This window comes from Pelophylax lessonae (genome assembly GCF_965119305.1).
Source record: "Pelophylax lessonae genome assembly, chromosome: 3".
In the NCBI taxonomy this organism is placed as follows: Eukaryota; Metazoa; Chordata; class Amphibia; order Anura; family Ranidae; genus Pelophylax; species Pelophylax lessonae.
This window is the reverse complement of record NC_138770.1, coordinates 624814076-624834089: the sequence shown is the minus strand read 5'-3', so window position 1 is coordinate 624834089 and position 20014 is coordinate 624814076. Positions and strand designations below refer to the sequence as shown.

Sequence of the window (20014 nt, the reverse complement as noted above, 5' to 3'; positions counted from 1 at the left end):
TTTCTGAAAAGGGCTCTGTGCAATTTCTGTGTCTGGTTTAGGTGCGAATTCAAGTAAACCTTTTCACCTGAATCGGTGAACAAAACCACTCCAGACTGCAAACCGCTGCCAGAAATGTGTGAACCCAGTCTTATGCTACCTTACTCTATCTATTTAAAACCTACCCCCAGTCTGATGTTTGGGAAGGATGGGGATCAGTTAGCACTTTTGTCAGGGTTCTCTTTCGGCTCTGTCCCCATTGAGGAGTTTCATTTACTTCCTGTTACTGATAGTGTGTGTGACACACAGAAAGTGAGTGATTCATCTTTCCCATGGGGACAGAGGCCACAGCAAAAGCACATTTTTCTACAGTGTGCAGAAGGGTTACGACCAGTCAGGTTTGTATCAATCCGTGTTTTTCAGGCCTGGTGACATCCCTCATTTTTATATCCTGGGTGTCAAGGACTAGAAGTGAGGGATCGGCATAGGAGAAAACGGACCGAACCAAAAACTCCCCCCCCCCCCCTTTTTTTTTTTTTTTTTGGGGAGGAGGGGGGAGAGACACGTGCGTCCACAGGGGTCTGAGGTGGTTTGCAGAGAGGCATGCCCCTCTCCCAATCATATGAGACTCTATCATTGAGAAATCACTGTGAGAAGAAAGGTGAAACAGTAACTTCATGGTGAAAGCACTTCCTGATTTTCTCTGATGTTAACCTTCTCTTACCACTGTGGCTGGTGAGCCTGTATACACACAGGCGTTTGTTGACCACTCTAACGGGGTCACATGAGATCTGGTAAGCAGGATTTGAGTGTGAGAGGTGTCACTGGGTTTACATCCGGTTCTCCTACCTATCCCAATGGTTGTGGGACTATCATCTTCACTGGATTTCGGGACTTTTACATATAATTGGACAATATATTCACAGCCCTGCATTTTTTTTTTTGCTTTCATTTTGCTTCAGTCATAGCAGTCATGTGATTGGGAAACTGCTCATCTCCCAGCACTAAACCTACTTCATGTACACATAGCCTATTATGGCCGCCCGCCGCAGTAACATGTAAACCGTGGCAAAATTGTGCCCCGGTTTTTGCTGCGGTTTGCGGTCAAAATTATCCTATCTTGAATGCGATTCTTTGGGAGGTTGAACCTCCTGACCACAGCAGCTCCTAAATGATCCTAAGAGCCTATGTACATTGACACACAGGCTTTTCAGAGTTGCGTTTTAAGAACTTTGGCAAAAAAAAAAACCCACCAAAAGCTAAACTCAAGTTTAGGAGCTGTAGTGTACATGAAGCCTTAAAGTGCTTGTAAACCCTTGCATATACACAGTGAAGTGACTGCCTGATTGCCCTCAGATTATATACAGAGATTAAAGCAATCCTCCTACATAGGTTGTACCTGTTTATTTACATGCTCATCTTCTCTACATCCGTTCAGAATTGTATATAGCTTTTCTGAGCTGTCAGACAGCAGGGGACAAGGAGCTGAACTTGCACACTACAGAGCTCAGTGAGGGGAGCTCTGAGAGCTGTTTGGAGGGGAGGGATACTCCCCCTGCACACAGGAACAGAGATGAGGCTGTCAATCCCAGGCTGTGTGCTGAAGTTCCCTCCTGTGTCACATTTTTACCTCTTGGTGTCAGGAAAACTTGTCAGAAGTGATTCATGCTGATAGCAGAGGAATGAAGCAGCATACAGAAATTGCATTTGGTGCTCTGGATTGAGACAAGTATACACTATAGAGTGATATACTTTGTTCATATTTCATGTCTGCGGTTTACAACCACTTAAGATTGGGCCTATTTGTGACACTTGGTGTTTACAAGCTAAAATCCTTTTTTTTTTTTTTTTGCTAGAAAACTACTTAGAACCCCCAAACCTTTATTTATATATATATATATATATATATATATATATATATATATATATAAATAATATATATATTTTTTAGAAGAGACCCCAGAGAATAAAATGGAGATCATTGCAATATTGCAATATTTTTTATCACACCGTATTTGCGCAGTGGTCTTCCCAACTTAATTTTTTTGGGGTAAAAAATTCACTTTGTTGAATGAAAAATTTAGCAAACAGTAAAGTTAGTCCAATTTTTTTCCATAATATTACGCCGAGTAAATGCATACCCAACATGTCATGCTTCAAAATTGCGCACATTCGCAGAATGGCGACAAATATTTGGTACTTAAAAATCCCCATAGGCGACAATTTAAAAATTTCTACAGGGTACCAGCTTAGAGTTGGATGATATCTAGGGCTCAAATTATTGCTCTCGCTCTAAGGATCACGTCAATACCTCACGTGTGGTTTTAACACAGTTTACATATGTGGGCGGGACTTGCGTATGCGTTCGCCTATGTGCACGAGCTAACGGGGACAGGGTGCTTTCATTTTTTTTTTTCTTTCCTATTTTTATTTATTTTTACGGTTTAAAAAAAAAATTTTGATCATTTTTATTCCTATTACAAGGAATGTAAACATCCCTTGTAATAGAAATAGGCATGATAGGGCCTCTTTATTGTGAGATCTGGGGTCAAAAAGACCCCAGACCTCACAACTACAAGAAAAAAGAAAAAGAAAATAGTTAAAAAAAAAATAGACCCTTTAAACCGGTTGCTAGGAAACAACGTTTGACGTCACTCTGGTCCTCCAAGACCAGTCGAGTGGGGGCCATCTTGCCCTCACTCGACTTCCTGTCTCTGAGGATCCGGGACTGGATCGTTTTCAGGGGGGGGGGCCTCTTCGGCCGCACCGTAAGGGCGATCCTAAGGTGAATCTGCCGCTGGTACCACCCTTAGCTGAAAGCCGACTGCCGGCCGTTTAAAAAAAATACTGGGGTTTTGGCAGCTATCTGCTGCCATAACCCCGGTATTTAGCGTTAAACGACCAACGTAAATAGTTGCTGGGCAGTCGGTAAGTGGTTAATGTCGCAAGCTCACAAATTATTCTCCCTTCTTTTTTAGATTGTTTTTGTATGAATCTGACAATTTAGCATGTCGGCTGCACACTCAGGAGCTTGGTGACATTTTGGGAGGTCGGGCAGTTGACAGGCAAGCAAATAATTTCCAGTGACACTTCTGGTTGCATTAGTGCCAGATCTCATGTTTTCATTCGGATCCCATATTTTTATCTTAAGTTTTCCTTTTTAGAACCACTAGAAACCCAATTCTCCAATACAGCAAAACCTCATGGTGTATAGAAACATTTACTATTGTCTGTGGGTTCCAGCCAGCTGGGGAAGCTATTTTGGTTACAAGTCACTCCCATGTAAACTATAGGGAGTAATTATGTTTAAGTGCATTGCTTCTACTTGATGTAAAGTGCCTTCCCCATGGGGCATTAGTCACTTCTAGAATGTGTTTGTAGGCTTGTGCAATCACAGTATGCTCTATAAATGTGTCTTCTATTAACAGGCTCAAGAATATGTACGCCTGCTAAATCAACCCCAGTGCAAAACCCCAGCTCGATGGCTTCTCCTACTCCAGCTACCTGTGCACCAAGTTACACTGGGGACCTACCAATGTCATCCGGCACCCCAACTTCTCCTTTCGCAACAATTCCTAAATGCCACACGCCAACAAGGCAGAAGGCCGAAGCTTCCACTTCATCTCCTAAACAGATGTCTGCTTCTAAGGTGTCCATTAAGGCCTGGGTCACACGTACTCCGAGATCAGATATGGTGGTTATGAAGACTCCGTCTCCTCGAAAAGCCTTCACCCCAGTAGAGCAGTACCCCACAGCTTCTAAGACATCCCTTGTGTATGAGAAGAAGGCTAAGAGACGTCTGGATACCAGCAGTGATAAAACAGAACATGAGTGTTTTAGTGACTGTAACTGTGTGACAGAGCTAGAACCTGGACGGAAGAAGGCCAAGCATGACTCCTCGGAGGACAATGCAAATGCTGAGAGTAGATGTCTAAGTCTTGGTGATCTCAGCAAGGAACATGAAGAGAAATCTGCTTCCCAACACTCTACAGAAGCCCTTGGAACACAATCCCCCATTGGGACACCCTGTCATTTGAGGCACAACAAAGAGAACAGCACTCCAGAGAAGAATTGGCTGTCTGCATTCGGACACAAACTGAAATCTGACAAGTCCATAAACCAAAACCTTACCAGTCGCCCATCACCAAAGAATGGGAGTGCCAAAAAGGCCCCACCAAGGACTATAACCAGTTCCCCTACACCTGTAAGTATCCTTGTTAGTTTTATTTTTTTTCTCCCCCTTTTGAGATTTTCAAAATCTCTCACTGGTGCGCTATATAAAGGCCAGCTCTAAAATGTATTTAATTTTGGATAGAGCAGAAAAGTGTTATGCCTAGTACACTACTCAATAAACGGCCAAAATTCAGCCCATGTGTATGTCAGTCGATCCGACAGAAGCCGTTTTGACCGGTTTCTGTCAGATGAGTATGCTGGAAAACCAGCAGCCTTCCAGCTTCCGATCAGCAGTCTCTACAGAGGAGGCTATGACAGTCTTAAGCACCCCCAGATTTGTCTGGGGATAAATACATTTTTCTTTATAATACATTTTTTCTAAAGTAAGCTGTATAGATGCAAACACAGAATTAACAGACTGCATGTAATGGTATTTCACACCCAATTGGCTCCTCTCTGTGTGGCACAGACCTTTCCAGTGACTTTTCTTTCTTCTTGCAGCCTCCCTTTTTGCTTCTTGTCACTATTACACTGCATCATTGCTGGCAGGTGCAGAGGGCTGTGCAAACGGGGACAAAACAGGCTACAATGAGTAGATCACATTTCTGATCATGTGATTAACCTGTTGATTCGTTTTAATTGCCTACTTGACCTTTTGGTAACCTTCCTTGTGGTTTTTTTTTTTTTTTTTTTGTGCCACAACCGGCTAGTTAAGAGGCTGGCTAAGAACATCTAATTCCTATTGGAGGGTGGAATCTTCCCCATTTTGTCGTGATCTTTTTTCATAGATCCTGGTAGAACAGTATGGCCACGAGGTATGTGCATGATGAAATTTTGAACTATCTGATGCCGTTTACAGCCAGCAATGCCTGTGGGAGATGATGCGTCACATTGGCCTCTGCCATGATCTGTTTCTACACAGTGGCATGAAGGTTCTTGTCAGATGTGCTAATTAATCTGACTTCAGCTCTAGCAGACACTTCGTCTCATCAAACTCGACCTTATTTTGTTTTGTCAAGAGGAAGCTGTGCCAGATGTTTTTTTTTTTTTCTCGTTCTACTTCCTGCCCCCCAAATCTTTAAAGCTCATCTCCCCGTAGATTTAAAAAGATGAACATCAATGCAGTTTCACAATCCTTAACTAGTTTACCTCTAGAGCCATTTTTTGTTTTCATTTTTTCCACATGTAAAAATCTTCCTAGACTTTTTTTTTTTTTTTTGCTATAAAATATATTAAAACCCACAAAACATTATGTATTTTTGAAAGCGGAGGCCTTTGTAGAATAAAAAGCTAAGTTGTAAAAGTGGCGAAGTAGTAGAAAGCAAAGTTAAAAGTAGTTGCTGTTTTTGGTTGCATGGTATTTGAGCATGTGTTTATCAAACACATATTTTCAGGAACAAAATGTAAAATTGGTTTTAGTGCAAACAGAGAAAGTTGTGTTTTATTAAAAAAAAAAAAAAGAGGCTGCATCGAGTAAATAAGATACCAATCACCTCCCGCACTGTAAAAGTAGTCGCCTGGATAACACTCACTTTATAAATGGAAAACGGCTGAAGAAACTGAGCACAAGCTTACGTACGCTACTGCAGCTATGAACTTGTTTAACACTTAACTTTTTGGACCTACTACATACATCCAGAGAGCTAAAGTACTTGAATGTATTGTTTTTAAAGGATAGGTTCACCTTTTAACCACTTAAGCCCCGGAAGTTTTTACCCCCTTCCTGACCAGGCCCTATTTTGCGATTCGGCACTGCGTGACTTTAACGGACAATTGCGCGGTCGTGCGACGCTGTACCTAAACGAATTTGACGTCCTTTTTTTCCCACAAACAGAGCTTTCTTTTGGTGGTATTTGATCACCTGTGTGATTTTTTTATCATGTGCTATAAACAAAAAAAAAGACAATTTTGCAAAAATATTTTTCACATTTTTTTTTTATATGAAATTCCCAAAAAAAAGTAAAAATTTTTTTTAACATTTTAGGCCAATTTGTTTTCTGCTACCTATGTTTGTTAAAAAAAAATCGCAATAAGCGTATTTTGATTGGTTTGCGCAAAAGTTATTGCGTTTACTAAGGGAAAGATTTTTGTCATTTTTTGTTTTTTGTTTTTTTTTAACGAGTAATGGCGGCGATCTGCAGATTTTTTTTTTTTTTTTTTGCGGGACTTCGACATTGTGGCAGACAGATCGGACCCTTGACTGACATTTTTGACACTTTTGGGGGTACCAGTGACATTACTACAGTAATCAGTGCTATACATATGCACTGTTACTGTAAAAATGACACTGGCACCTGTGAAGGGATGTGGCTTGTTGTGTAACTACAGAGATATACGATCCTACATAGCAGGACCGTATGATCTCTGCACTTACACAGGGGAGAATGACAGGCGGCTTTGTTTACATTAGCTGCCTGCCTTTCTCCCTCTGTAACGGACGATCGCGGGGATCCCAGTGAGCGAGCGGGGGCTGGAGTGCGCCTCCTGGCGGCACGCGCTCGCCCCCTATTGGCTCGCAGGCGAGTGACGTACCCATACGTCACTTTGCCTGCACGGGGCTGACCGCCGCAGTATATGTACTTGCAGCGGTCGGCAAGTGGAAAAAAATAAAAAAAATTCACATCTTTTTGCAGGTAAAAAAAAAAAAAGTACAGGCTCCAAGGAAAAAAGAGAAAAAAACACCACGCAAAGCATTGCACCCGCGATCAGCAGATCGTAGGTGCCATGCAGGACCCCTACAGACTTGTCAGTGTATCTGTCTGCTTGTACAGGCAGGTGCACACTGACGGCAAGTGAGAGAACTACCAGAGAACTCAACAGAACCCTGGTAGTTCATTAAAACTACAAGCAAACAGCCACAAAGGCTGTTGGTAATTGTAGTTTGACATTCACAGAACTCTGTGATTGATGCGGCCGAACAGTTGTAACATGTTTCCAAAGGTGAACCTATTCTTTTAAATTCAAGCAGAGAAATGTACAGTGCTGGCGGAAGGTACTATTCACAGTGCTTCACTTTTTCCACATTATGTTAGTCTTATTCCAAAATGGATTCAATTAATTTTTTTCCTCCAAGATTCTACAAACAATAGCCCACAATGACAATGTGAAAGAAGCTTGTTTGAAATCTTTGCAAATTTAAAAAAAAAAAAACAATTACATGTACATAAATATTCACAGCCTTTGCTCAATACTTTGCTGAAGCACCTTTGGCCCCAATTACAGCCTCAAGTCTTTTGTGTAGGATTCTACAAGCTTGGCACACTCCCAGAGTTTATCCCATTCTTTTTTGCAGGACCTCTCAATCTCCATCAGGTTGGATGGGGAGCGTCGGTGCACAGCCATTTTTCAGAGATGTTTAATTGGGTTCAAGTCTGGGCTCTTGCTGGGTCACTCAAGGACATTCACAGTTGTCCTGTAGCCACTCCTTTGTTATCTTGGCTGTTTGCTTAGGGTCATTGTCTTGTTGGAAGATGAACCTTTGCTTCAGTCTGAGGTCCAGAGCGCTTTAGAGCAGGTTTTCATCAAGGATGTCTCTGTACGTTGCTGCATTCATCTTTCCCTCGATCCTGACTAGTCTCCCAGTTCCTGCCACTGAAAAAAAAAACATCCCCACAGCATGATGCTGCTACAACCATGCTTGACTGTAGGGATGATATTGGCCAGGTGATGAGCAGTGCCTGGTTTCCTCCAGACATGATGCTTGCAATTCAGGCCAAAGAGTTCAATCTTTGTTTATTCCAACCAGAGAATTTTGTTTCTCATGGTCTGAAAGTCCTCCAGGTGCCTTTTTGGCAAACTCCAGTGCTGTTGTGCCTTTTACTGAGGAGTGGCTTCTCTGGCCACTCTACCATACAGGCCTGATTGGTGGAGTGCTGCAGAGATCATTGTTCTTCTGGAAGGTTCTCCTCTCTCCACAGAGAAACGTTGGAGCTCTGTCAGTGACCATTGGGTTCTTTGTCACCTCCCTGAATAAGGCCCCTCTCCTCCGATCACTAAGTTTGGGCAGCCCGCTCTAGGAAGAGTCCTGGTGGTTCCAAACTTCTTCTATTTATGGTTGATGGAGGCCACTGTGATCATTGGAACCTTCAATGCTGCAGAAATGTTTCTGTACCCTTCCCCAGGTCTGTGCCTCCATACAATCCTGTCTGGAAGGTCTAGAGACAATTCCTTGGTCTTTATGGCTTGGTTTGTGCTCTGACATGTACTGTTAACTGTGGGACCTTAGATAGGTGTGTGCCTTTCCAAATTATGTCCAATGAACTGAATTTACCACAGGTGGACTCCAGTCAAGTTGTAGAAACATCTCAAGGATAATCGGTGGAAACGGGATGCACCTGAGCTCAATTTTGAGTGTCATGGCAAAGGCTGTGAATACTTATGTACATGCAAAGATTTCAAACAAACCTCTTTCACATGATCGTTATGAGGTATTGTTTGTGGAATTCTAAGGACAATATTTAATTTAATTGGAAAAAGCGAAAAGGCTGTGAATACTTTACTTTCCAGGTGCACTGTAATTGCCAAGCTTAGATGTGGATGGGAGAAGGCCTGGCTTGCAGTCTCCGCTCAAATTCATCCTAAATATGTTCTATCGGGTTGAGGTCAGGACTCTGTGCAGGCCAGTCAAGTTCCTCCACCCAAAACTTGCTCATCCATGTCTTTTTGGACCGTGTTTGTGCTTATTTTTTATCCCAAACGCTGCATGCAAATACGTGTTTAAAGTAGCGCTAAAGGCAAAACTTGTTTTTGTTTTGGCAAAAGTGGAGAGGGGTTAGATCACCTGTCAGTTTATAGCGCAGTCTGTGCCCCCGTTGGTGAGATTCACCCGCTCTATTTCTCCTGCTTACTGCCGATGGTAAAGTTCCAAATTTGGGCTTGTCCTCAGAAATTTAATAAAGGGCAAATCTACCAATGGGGACACTAGTTCTGGTGACCCCAATTGATTCCCTTTATTGCAGGGATTTCCTTACTTCCTGTTCTGCTTTGGGACAGGAAGTGAAGGGAAACCTCCCCAATGGGTCACAAATGGCAAACTGTAAACTGACAGGTAATGATAGTCCCTTTTATCCAAAATGGAAAAAAAGTTTTGCGTATAGTTCTACTTTTAAATGTTTGCACATTGGCTAACAAACAGATGCATTCAGAGGTGTTAAACAAAAAATCCAAACGCCCCTGAAAGCATAGTTTATATCTGTGTCCATATGGCCTTATTAGCTAGCTTGTCTCCTAAAGTGATTGTTATTTTTATAGGGAAAAAAAAGAGACTTTAGAAACCTGTTATACTTATGTGCTCTGTGCAGTTGGTTTAGCACAGAGCAGCCTGATACCTTTTCTTCTCAGGTCCCTCTTTGTGATCTTGGCCCCTCCCTCCTGTTGAGTGCCCCCTCAGCAAGCCACTTGCGATAGAGCCACCCGAGCCAAGTCGCAGCTCCCTGTGTCCATTCAGACACTGAGCCCCATCCCCTCTCTCCTGATTGGCTAGCTGACTTTGACAGCCAATGGCACCGCTGCTGTGTCTGAGCCAATCAGGAGGGAGAATCTTGGACGGCTTAAACACTCGTGAACAGAGGGACCTCAGGTAAATATTAGGGGGGGGGGCTGCTGCACACAGAAGGCTTATCTTAATGCATAGAATGCATTAGGATAAAACACCTTCTGACTTTACAACCCCTTTAAGGTGACTATTGTAAGAAAAGTGTGGTAACTGCAATTATATTAATAAATTGATGTTAGCACCCAGTATCAATATCAGCAGCGTGCAATTAGTGCAAATATACCAACGATAGTGTAAATATAAGAAAGGGAATTTGTAGCTCTATAAACAAAAAAATATAGAACTACGAATGTCATATAAAGGGTCCATAAACTAATCTAAGTGAACAAACAAAATCTTCAAATCACAATAAAGTGTCCATAATTCAAGTGTAAAAAGAAAATCCAAAGTTGCCCAGTGTGTGATATATCTGGTGTCACCCATGGTGTCTTGCCTTCACCGAACAGTTAAAATACAAACTCACCAGAAGGTGTAGCTGTCTGTTATAGCAGTGGTCCTCAACTTCCGGTCCTCAGGGCCCACTAACAGGCCAGATTTTAAGTATTACCTTGGGGAGATGCAGACTAGAGTACTGCAATCACTGAGCAGCAAATTGTATCATCTAGGATGTATTTCTTTTCTTATAGCCCGTAGCGTGTGCAACACACTCAAAAGACTCCACCCGGTGCATAAAAAAGTGCACACACACAAGGTGAGAACACAAAAAAGCACAGGGTGTGCGAAATCGTATGGTCTTCCCTCCGTAGAGGTAGGACCCGAAACCTCGATCCCCCGGGGCGCAAGACTCCTGACAGGGATTTAAGGTACTTGTGGTCAGTCGGCCGAAACCAAACTGACCCCGTTCTTCAGGGGGACTGCCGAAACAGCCCTCCCCAAGTACTAAGTGGAGCTCCCACGAAGGGAGACCCCATGAGAGGGCGAACTAAGCCAAAAGGCCATATCCACCCCCTCCCAAGACTCAAGGCTGGGCCCGAGGACCCACACACTCCAGTCGTGCAAATAAAGAAAACAAAGGTGACAGTGCAGGTGACGGACTCCAAAGAAAAAAGACAAACAAAACAAAAAAGTGGGGAAAGTGCAATGGTGCCATGTGAGGAACCAAGGCAGGCCTTCCAGCCGGAATAAAAAATTCCTCTGGTGCAAGCCAAAAGGCCTGTCCCAAGAGGCAGGTGCGAAAAAGGTGTGCATAGTGCAGTGACCAAGGTGCCGAAAAAAACTCACAGCGAGCTGCCCCTCACCAGTGAGAAATTAAGGCACTCCTGGGCTGCCACCCCAGGGGCACTTACACTACGGGCTTTTTCAATCTCAGCCCCCGGCCAGACCGAGTGTAGCCTATCCCCACCAGCAGACATCAGAACCTGGACAGCTTAGAGAGAGCTTGCCTACCACTGGGGACAGGCCTTTTGCAAGGCCAGATCAAAACCCAGGAGAGAAAGCCCTCCCCTCGCCATCCTGTTCCTTAGCCCATTACATCCAGGAACAGTTCCACCGGCCCCCTGAACCGGCTTTCCTGCCCCCTTCAAACTGGTTAAGACAGTTCAACCCATTCGAATCAGAAGGCGGCGGGCCCCACATGCTTTCCCAGATGACCTACTCCCCATACCTCAATACTCAGAGCTCTCCGGGTTTCGGTCATACTGGTACTAGCTAAGGCCCATACCAACTGATAAGAACAGATACTACACTTGATCTTAGCCAAAAGGCCGAGAAGCGATCTAGGATGTATTTCAGTTATCTTGCAAAATAGGACCACAATCTCGTGGAGGATATGAATGTGTAAATCTGTTAAGACCGACCAATCCGGTGGCACTCTCGCACATAAAGATGGAACCATCAAAGAGTCCAGCCGAATAAATCATCTGACATGAGAAGGAAATGGATTCTCATAGTGTAGTATTTAATAAAGCCAAAAACATATTAAAATGAATGAGATAAAACCCAGTAAAAACGAAGACTCACATAAACTAAACACCACTACATGTGCAGAGAAACTGGTATTTAGCATAATGGGAGGTCCGTAAAGTGCATAAAAGGTACAATACACTTACTGCGAGTGCCGCCAATCTAAACCTAGAATGGTGGCTGGACCTCGGGCATATATCTCAGCTCAACGGCCGTTTAGCACCAAGCGCATTATCAGGAGCTCCTGTGAGTGTAATATACTCTTTATGCACTTTACAGACCTCCCATTATCCTAAATACCAGGTTTTTTTTTCTCTGCACATGTACTGGTGTTTAGTTTGTGAGTCTTCCTTTTTACATTATTTAATTTTAATGTTTTTGACTTTATTAAATACTACACTATGATCTTTTCTTCTCCTGTCTGATGATTTATTCTGCTGGACTCTTTGAGGGTTCCATCTTTATGTGCAGGAGTGCCAAAGGATTGGTCGGTCTTGACAGAGATTTACACATTCATATCCTACACGAGATTGCTTTCCTAGAACACAGCTACACCTTCTGGTGAGTTTGTATTTTAACTGTTGGGTGAAGGCAAGACCCCATGGGTGACACCGGACATCGTATCGCACACTGGGCAACTTTTGGCAATTGCTGACTTCTCGCTCCCCTGGCTGTTATGTTAAGCTTCAGTGCTTTGGGGTCTCTGGCCTGGATCTATAACATTTTGGGACCCATTGTTCTTTATCTGTGCTCCACCATTTACAGCAATGACCTGCTGAGGAAGAGGAGGGGCCACATGCTCAATATTCACATTCTTCTGTACATGTGACTGCTGGAATCATGGGCACCACATCACTGGAAATTAATTACGACTCATTTGTAGCTTGTTCTAGCATATTCTCATTCTGCTTTTTCTCTTTCCAGGTTCCAGTCACGCCAGGATCCATAAAAAAGATTTCCACATATTTCTGTAAAAAGTCTTCAGAGTAAAGCAGCTGATCCAGAAGAGAAATTAATTTCCTCGTATTTCAGCAAGCCTAGTTCAGCCATGTGCACAGCAGATGTTAGGACTGTTGGTCTATCACAAGGTTGTGGACTATATTTGTTTATATGTAGGCTACTGTACAATGGCGTATTTTTACTTGCTGCTACTTGATGCACCCTGGATCATTCCCAGAATCCTCCTTGCTGTTCTGTTGTACAGCTGGACTGCAGTTTAATGTGCCTAAATGTTCATCCACGTGTATTTGACCTGGTCTATCATCCTTCCCCAGTTTCAAAGGTTCCTAAATAGGTGACTTGTATTTCCCACACTGACAGATATTTTGTTCTACTGAAACTATGCTGGGGACCTAAAATTCACTTGTAGCTGTTGCCGGTTTTCTTTCGTGCTAGACTGATGCAACTCCATTGACAGTAATAGGAATATTTTTTAATTTGAGGAAATGAATATTCTACTTGGCATAGAAGGGACCTGTCCATGATATGAACATGGAAGCTACTATAGCTGGTTTATTTTAAGGGTGGTAAAACAAAGTTTTGTAAACCTTCATTCTTGCTTACCTACTTGGTCATTGACGCAAACCAAATGTAAGATATGGAACTTGCACTTTGTACACAGGCGCTGCCAACTTGTTTTTTAAAGGCTTTTATTTGCATTAAACCTGCTTCTCCCCTTACAAATAGGGATACAATGGCAGAATGATGCAGCATTTTGGTTAAATGCACTTGTGAATAAACTTTTAATCTCAGAAGTGTCTGATAAATGAGCGAAAACCCTGCTGCTTATTTGCTCATTGACCCAATGTTCCTTTCACACCTGGGTTCTCACAAGTCAGATTCCAAGTCGCTGGACATGTGAAATTCAATGTATTTCTATGAGAACCATTCATAATGACACTACAGAAGTCGCTGTGACTTCAGAAAAGATTCTAGCACTACTTTGGTCTGACTTTTGATCTGGCTTTGGTCCAGAGAATTTAAAGTCGGATCAAAGTTGCAGCAAAAGCGTATTGTAAAGTCACAATGGAAGTCGCACCTCTTTGTCTCAAAAGTGTGAAGGGTGCCTAATGCCTTAAACTGCTGCAAAAACTTGTCGTATCAGCAAATCTGATGTGTCTTCAGTGCATCCAGTCAGTTCTATTAACCATCCAGTAATCCAGAGGAAGGGAGTTCCTTAAATGTAGCACTTTATTTTCCTAGCTTCTGGATAGGATAGGACTAATGGATAGTTACCCATTCGAAATCTGCATCAAGCAAAATCAAGGTTAAGTCAGAACTCCTGATTTACATTCTTGCTTCTGGTCAGGAATTTAAAGTACTGAAGACGCTGGATCAGCATCAATTAGGCCTGTTCACAGGGGCTTGAGCTTGTATAAGAATAGTCTGAGCTGCAAGCTTTGACATTTTAAAAAAAAGAACCATTCAGCTCCAGTTTGTCATTGTTGAACACAGATCCTAATTGGAGTATTGATTGCCACTTTAAACAAGCTGCTAGCAGGCTTTCAACAACCTTCAATACGTTTTCAGCAAGCTTTGTTGAAGCTTTTAAAGCACAATTCAGCTCCAGCGTGTAAACATTGACCATAGATCCCGATAGTGGCGCTGATTGCCACTTTAAAAAAAGCTGCTAGCAGGCTTTCAAGAAGTTCTGAAGCCTGTGAGCAGTTTGTGTGTTCATTATTTACAAATTAGAGCGGAATGGTACTTTTTAAAAGCTTCAACAAAGCTTGCTGAAAGCTCTGCAAATGCTTTGTCAAAGCTTGCTGTTCATACTACTTATACAAGCCATGTGAAACCGGCCTAAGGATCAGGGGTTGTTAAATGTGGAGAATTACCTTAATGTCGCTGGCTTTTTTTTTTTTTTTGAGTAATGGGGGTGAAAAAATTCCCATATCAAGTGATTAGATTCTCTCATGGCAGTGTTGAACTTACAGGTACAGGAGGTGGTTGGGTGCATTGTACAATCTGACTGCACTCTTCTGATTGCTCTTCTAGTATTTGCGTCACTCTATAGACATGAGTTCAGCTGCTGATCTGACCTAAACAAAGGTGGTGCAGGCTTCTGTTGTCTATAGGCAACCAAATGGAAAGAATGAAAGTGAGAGCTAGAACTTTTTTTTTTTTTTTTTTTTTAGCACAGGTGTAAAGGCAAGTTGTTTTACATCTGCTGATCAATATATCTTATGATATATGGCTCATTAACTCAAAATATTGAAGTCTTTAGCTTAACATCGCAGCCAAGCAACTAGATTGAAAAGAGTAATCCAGCAATAGCAACTCTTATGTATTTTCTCCTTTTTAAAGGTTTCCTTTTAAGAGAATTGCTGGCAAGATAAGCCTCACCTTTCACTAAAACCTGCCAGGATCGAAGCCTGTGTTATTGGCTTTACTTGTCACTCGCCCCAGTTAAAATGTTTTATTGATGTTTTTACAAGCCCTTTAATGAATATACGGCCTTCCTGTTTTTATCCTAATTTTAGGACTTTGTTGTCTATTTTTTATCTAGTTGTCAAGATTATTTAATGTAGTATGTTGGCACACCAGATGAATGTTTATATTTCTTAATGTTATTAACTGTTGTAAATACAAATATCCTTTAAATACGGTCTGTGTGTTTTTTTTCTGGTGGTTGAGTTGTTTTGCAGAACATAATCTTCAGGACTGTAGGGGCTCTTTCACACCATCGCATTCTAGTGTACTGGGCTGCCAGCCTACCAGAACACATAAAACAAAGTGCATGTGCCAATGTTTGAAATGCAGCCACCCACAATGCAATGGTAATCATGCTTTGCGGAATGCTGGGTTGCTCTTCAGAATGTTTATTTCCCTCAGTGTGTGCTTGCTGCAATTCAATATTGTAAATCCAGCCTTTAGAAGGCCTATGTGTTCATGGATGTATGGTCAAAACGCTGAACGCCTGCATTCTGGGTATACATCCTTGAGTGCATACTGCCCTAAGCCCCGGTAAACACTGATGCAATGCGGGAAATGCACAGGAATTGCTGAATTTCTCTATTGTCCATTGACAGACACAGCCTCATCTCCATGAGCTGAGTGGTTTATGCTCCTCCCATCGGGAGTAGTCTAGGCAGGAAAATTTGAATACACTCCCAGGGGGCTGTCCCTCAAGGCATAAACCCCCACTGCACAACCCAGCACATCAGTTTTTCTGCCTAGAGAAGGGAGTAGACCTAGGTTTCCAGCTGGGACTCTGGTCTGTTTTTAATTATTTTCAAAATATATTTATTTTATTTCTCTTTACTCGCTAGCTAGTGTTGGGGGGGGGGTGACATGGTACCTTGGGCTTGCTGGTCCCTGTTGTGGTTCCTGAGGCCTTCATGTGTCGGTCCCTAGCCACATTGGGCGCCGCCATCTTGGGTGTGGGCAATGGAACCTTTTCCCCATAGACTTGTATGGGGCTGGAACCTTTTCCCCATAGACTTGTATGGGGCAGTCATTTTCCCTACAGCTTCCTATTGTTTTGTATGGGCATCCATCTTTGTGTAGCCCTGGTGCTATACTTGGCAGTGTATCCCTATCAGGTGACATCACTTCCTGTGTGGTCATTTCGTGCTGCTGAGCCAAGGTCACTTCCTGCTCCTCTCTCCATGCTGAGGAAGATTCAGGAGGCTGTGTATCTGAGGTGGTAAAGTATTGAGGGTCCCTGCGGGCATATCCTTGCACTTTCTATCAGTTTGGTTTAAAGGGGCTTCCTGCAGACCGCTGCGATCGGTGGTGGATACTGCGATCGGCGTTCTTAACGCTTCAGTACTCAGTTTTTTGCAAACTGCTCTAATACTTTAAAATTGGCTGATGACCCCATGCCGCAGGGACGCGGATGGGTTTTGGCTCCCAGAAGTCTCCAAAAGCTGGCAGGGTTTTCTCTTGTTCTGACACTTTTCACGATATTGTGAATGACCAATGGCAGCGAGTTAAGCACATGTTAGTGGTGTCAAAATGCTTTAAACGCCGGTATCCTTTTGCTGAAAAGGTTTCCAACCGTTGGACGGTGCCAGCTAAAGTGGACCGTTCTGTTTCCAGATTAAACAAACCTACTCTTGTGCCTGTGGAGGATTCCCCAGTGTTTACGGATCCAGTGGACAGGTGGGTGGAATCCCTTTCCTGCCATCTTCACGTGCTGGCGGGTTCCATTTTGAATCCGGTTTTTGTGCCTGTACTAGTCTCAGACGGTGACGGAATGGATTAGGGGTTTGCGGTAGTCTTTGGACTCACTGTTCCCCTGGAGTTCCTGTGTGATGCGGCTCCCCTGGTGGCTAGGGTCTCGACCGTGGGTTTTTTTTTTTTTTTTAAAGACGCATGGCCTGGTTGAAGAGCTGGTAGGCTGACCAAACTTCTAAAAAAAGACAGGTTGTTTGGCAACTCATTGGATGAGGTGATTAAGGGCCTGACTGGCGGGAAGAGTACTCTTCTTCCTCAATCCTCCAAGAGTAAGACACACCCTGTACTAAGCAGGGTCCCTCCTTTTCTGCTCAAACTTTTTTTTTCGTGCAAGAAAAAGGTAAGCCGTTCAGAACTTCTGGAGGTGCTAAGAAACCCTGGGGCAAGTCCCAAGGCCGGTCGGTCTGGTGCTGCAGACAAGTCCTCACCCGTCTTAGGGGTGGGGGAGACTCCTGCGCTTCTTTCAGGAACCCTGGACTTCCTTCATTCAGGACGAATGGGTTCACAAACTGGTTTGTTCCGGGTACTAAATCTAATTCTGGTCTCGGCCAGGGGACAGTTTTTTTCTGTCAAATCCTCGCCTGTCTCCGGAGCGTTTGAAAGATCTGTGGGAGGCTGTGCGAGATCTCCTGGCTCAAGGGGTGATTGTGCCGGTTCCCCAACAGGAACGCTCTTGGGTTACTATATAAACCTGTTCACTGTGCCCAGAAAGGAGGGCAAGGTGCATCCAATTCTGAACCTCAAGGCTCTAAACCGATTTGTGCAGGTGCAGAAATTCCTAATGGAGTCCATTCGGTCGGTGGTGGCATTTTTTTAATGGGGGGGGGATTTTCTGGCTTTCATTGTTCTTAGATTTGTAGCTCCACATCCCCATATTCGAGGGACATCAGCGATTCCTCTGCTTCGCGATGGCAGAGGGGCACTTTCAATTCGTGGCGTTACCCTTTTGTCTCGCCTCGGCTCCCAGACTTTTTACCAAAGTCCTAGCCCCTGTGCTGGCCTTGTTGCATCAACAAGGTATCTCCATTGTGGGGTATCTGGACGAACTCCTGTTGCAAGCAGTTTCCCATTCGGGTCTGCTGGAAAAAAATCTGCATCATCATTCGGACCCTTCAGGACTTCGGGTGGACGATCCATGTCACCAAATCTGCCCTAACTCCGTCTGTGCGGGTCACCTATCTGGGGCTGATCTTTGACTCTGCTCTGGCGAGGGTCTTCCTTCCCTTGAACAAGCTTCAGAAGTTGCAAAGGGCGGTCTAATTGCTGATGGAGGCTGATCAGTCCTCCTTGCGGGCTTGCATGAGGGCCCTGGGTCTGATGGTCTCGACCTTCGAAGCAGTCCTGTTTGCTCAGTCTCACACGAGATAGCTGCAGAAAGAGAATCTGTCACAATGGAACAGAGATCCTCGGTCATTGGACCAGAAGATTCAGTTGAGCCATCTCACGAAGTCAGCTCTCTTGGTGGATCCATGCCATGGCAAATCCTTCCTGTAGGTGTTTTGTACAGTGGTCGCCACGGACGCCAGCCTATCAGGCTGGGGTGGAGTGCTGGGAAAGCTCTGTGCTCAGGGGACTTGGGCGTCGGAAGAGTCTTCCTTGCCGATCAATACTCTGGAGCGGAGAGCGATCAAGCTCTGCCGGCTTTACTGGACTGGTCGGCTACACCTCTCTCCGGTTTGGGTCCAGTCGGATAATGCCACGGCCGTGGCTTACATCAATCATCAAGGGGGCACCAGGAGTGCCCTGGCAGCAAAGGAGGTGGCCGAGATTCTGGTGTGGGTGGAACACAATGTTCTGGCTCTTTCCGCAGTCCACATACTGGGTGTGGAGAATTGGCAAACAGATTACCTGAGTCGTCAGGTGTTGGATCAGGGGGAGTGGTCCCTGCATCCGGAGGTGTTTCATCTCCTCTGTGTCCAGTGGGGGACCCCGGACGTGGATCTGTTTGCATCTCGCCTCAACAGGAAAGTTCAGAGGTTTGTGGCCATGTCTCGGGATCCTCTGGCCGATGCCACAGATGCTCTGGTGGCTCCTTGAAGTCGGTATGGCTTGATCCATGCCTTCCCTCTGCTCGTTCTCCTGCCAAGGTTTCTTTGCAGGGTGGCGATGGAAGGCATTCCGGTCGTTCTGGTGGTAACAGACTGGCTGCGGCGGTCTTGGTACGCAGAGCTGGTAAAAATGGTCGTGGATACTCCATGGCATCTTTCTTTGCCAGAAGATCTACTTTCTCAAGGACCGATCTTCCATCCTGCTTTACGGTCGCTGGCTTTAACGGCTTAGCTGTTGAAAGTAAGGTGTTGAGGGATAGAGGTCTTTCTGATTCGGTGATTCCTACCCTTTTGAAGGCCAGGAAGTCGACATCTAGGAAGATGTATCATCGCACGTGTAAATTGTATATTTCTTGGTGTGAATCGCTGCAGCTGCACCCTCGCTTTTTTTCTGTGGCTAGGGTTTGGCCTTTTTACAAAAAGGGGTTGAGCAGCACTTGACATTGGGTACCATCAAGGGCCAGGTTTCAGCCTTGGTTATTTACTTCCAATGTCTGTTGGCTACTCATAGTTTGATTCACACCTTCGTTCAGGGGGTGCGTCATCTGGCCTCTCTGAGGAGGTCCCCGTTACCGCTGTGGGTTCTTAATCTGGTTTTGTCTGTTTTCAAAAGCTTCCTTTTGAGAATATTAGGGAGATTTCTTTGCTTTTTGTCGCAGAAGGTTGCCTTCCTAGTGGCTATCACTTCTGCCCGCAGAGTCTGAGTTGGCAGTATTGTCCTGTTCGCCTTATTTGATGGTCCACAGGGATAAAGTGGTCCTTCGACTTAATCCGTCCTTTCTTCCTAAGGTGATGTGGGATTTTCACCTGAATGAAGACATTGTGTTGCCTTCCTTATGTCCTAAGCCTAAACATCACAAGGAAGTTGCTTTGCACTCTCGATGTGGTCCGGCGATAAGGGTTTAGCTTCTGGAAGTCAGACTCTTTTTTTTTTTTTTTCCTTCCGGACGGTCCTCGCAAAGGTTTGGCTGCGTCCGCTGCAACCATTTTGAGATGGATTAGGCAGATGGTTGTTCAGGCTTATTCGATCAAGGGTCAAGTTCCTCCTTTCCCTGTGAAGGCGCATTCTACTAGAGCGCTGAGTGCCTCTTGGGCTTTTCGCCATCAGGCCTCTGTTGTACAAGTTTGTAAGGCAGCGACTTGGTCGTCTGTGCACACCTTTACCAAATTTTACAAG

At 44.2% G+C, this 20014-nt stretch overlaps 1 protein-coding gene across 1 annotated transcript in view; it reads left to right on the top strand.

The window, feature by feature from the left end:
• DTL (denticleless E3 ubiquitin protein ligase homolog) overlaps window positions 1-12708 on the top strand; it is a 55972-nt gene extending 43264 nt beyond the window's left edge. The window contains exons 14-15 of the mRNA XM_082248862.1: window positions 3408-4183; window positions 12533-12708. Coding sequence (XP_082104988.1) covers window positions 3408-4183; window positions 12533-12598 — 842 coding nt within the window. The 3' untranslated portion in view covers window positions 12599-12708. The remainder of the gene's footprint in view (window positions 1-3407; window positions 4184-12532) is intronic.
• Window positions 12709-20014: the final 7306 nt, after the last annotated feature.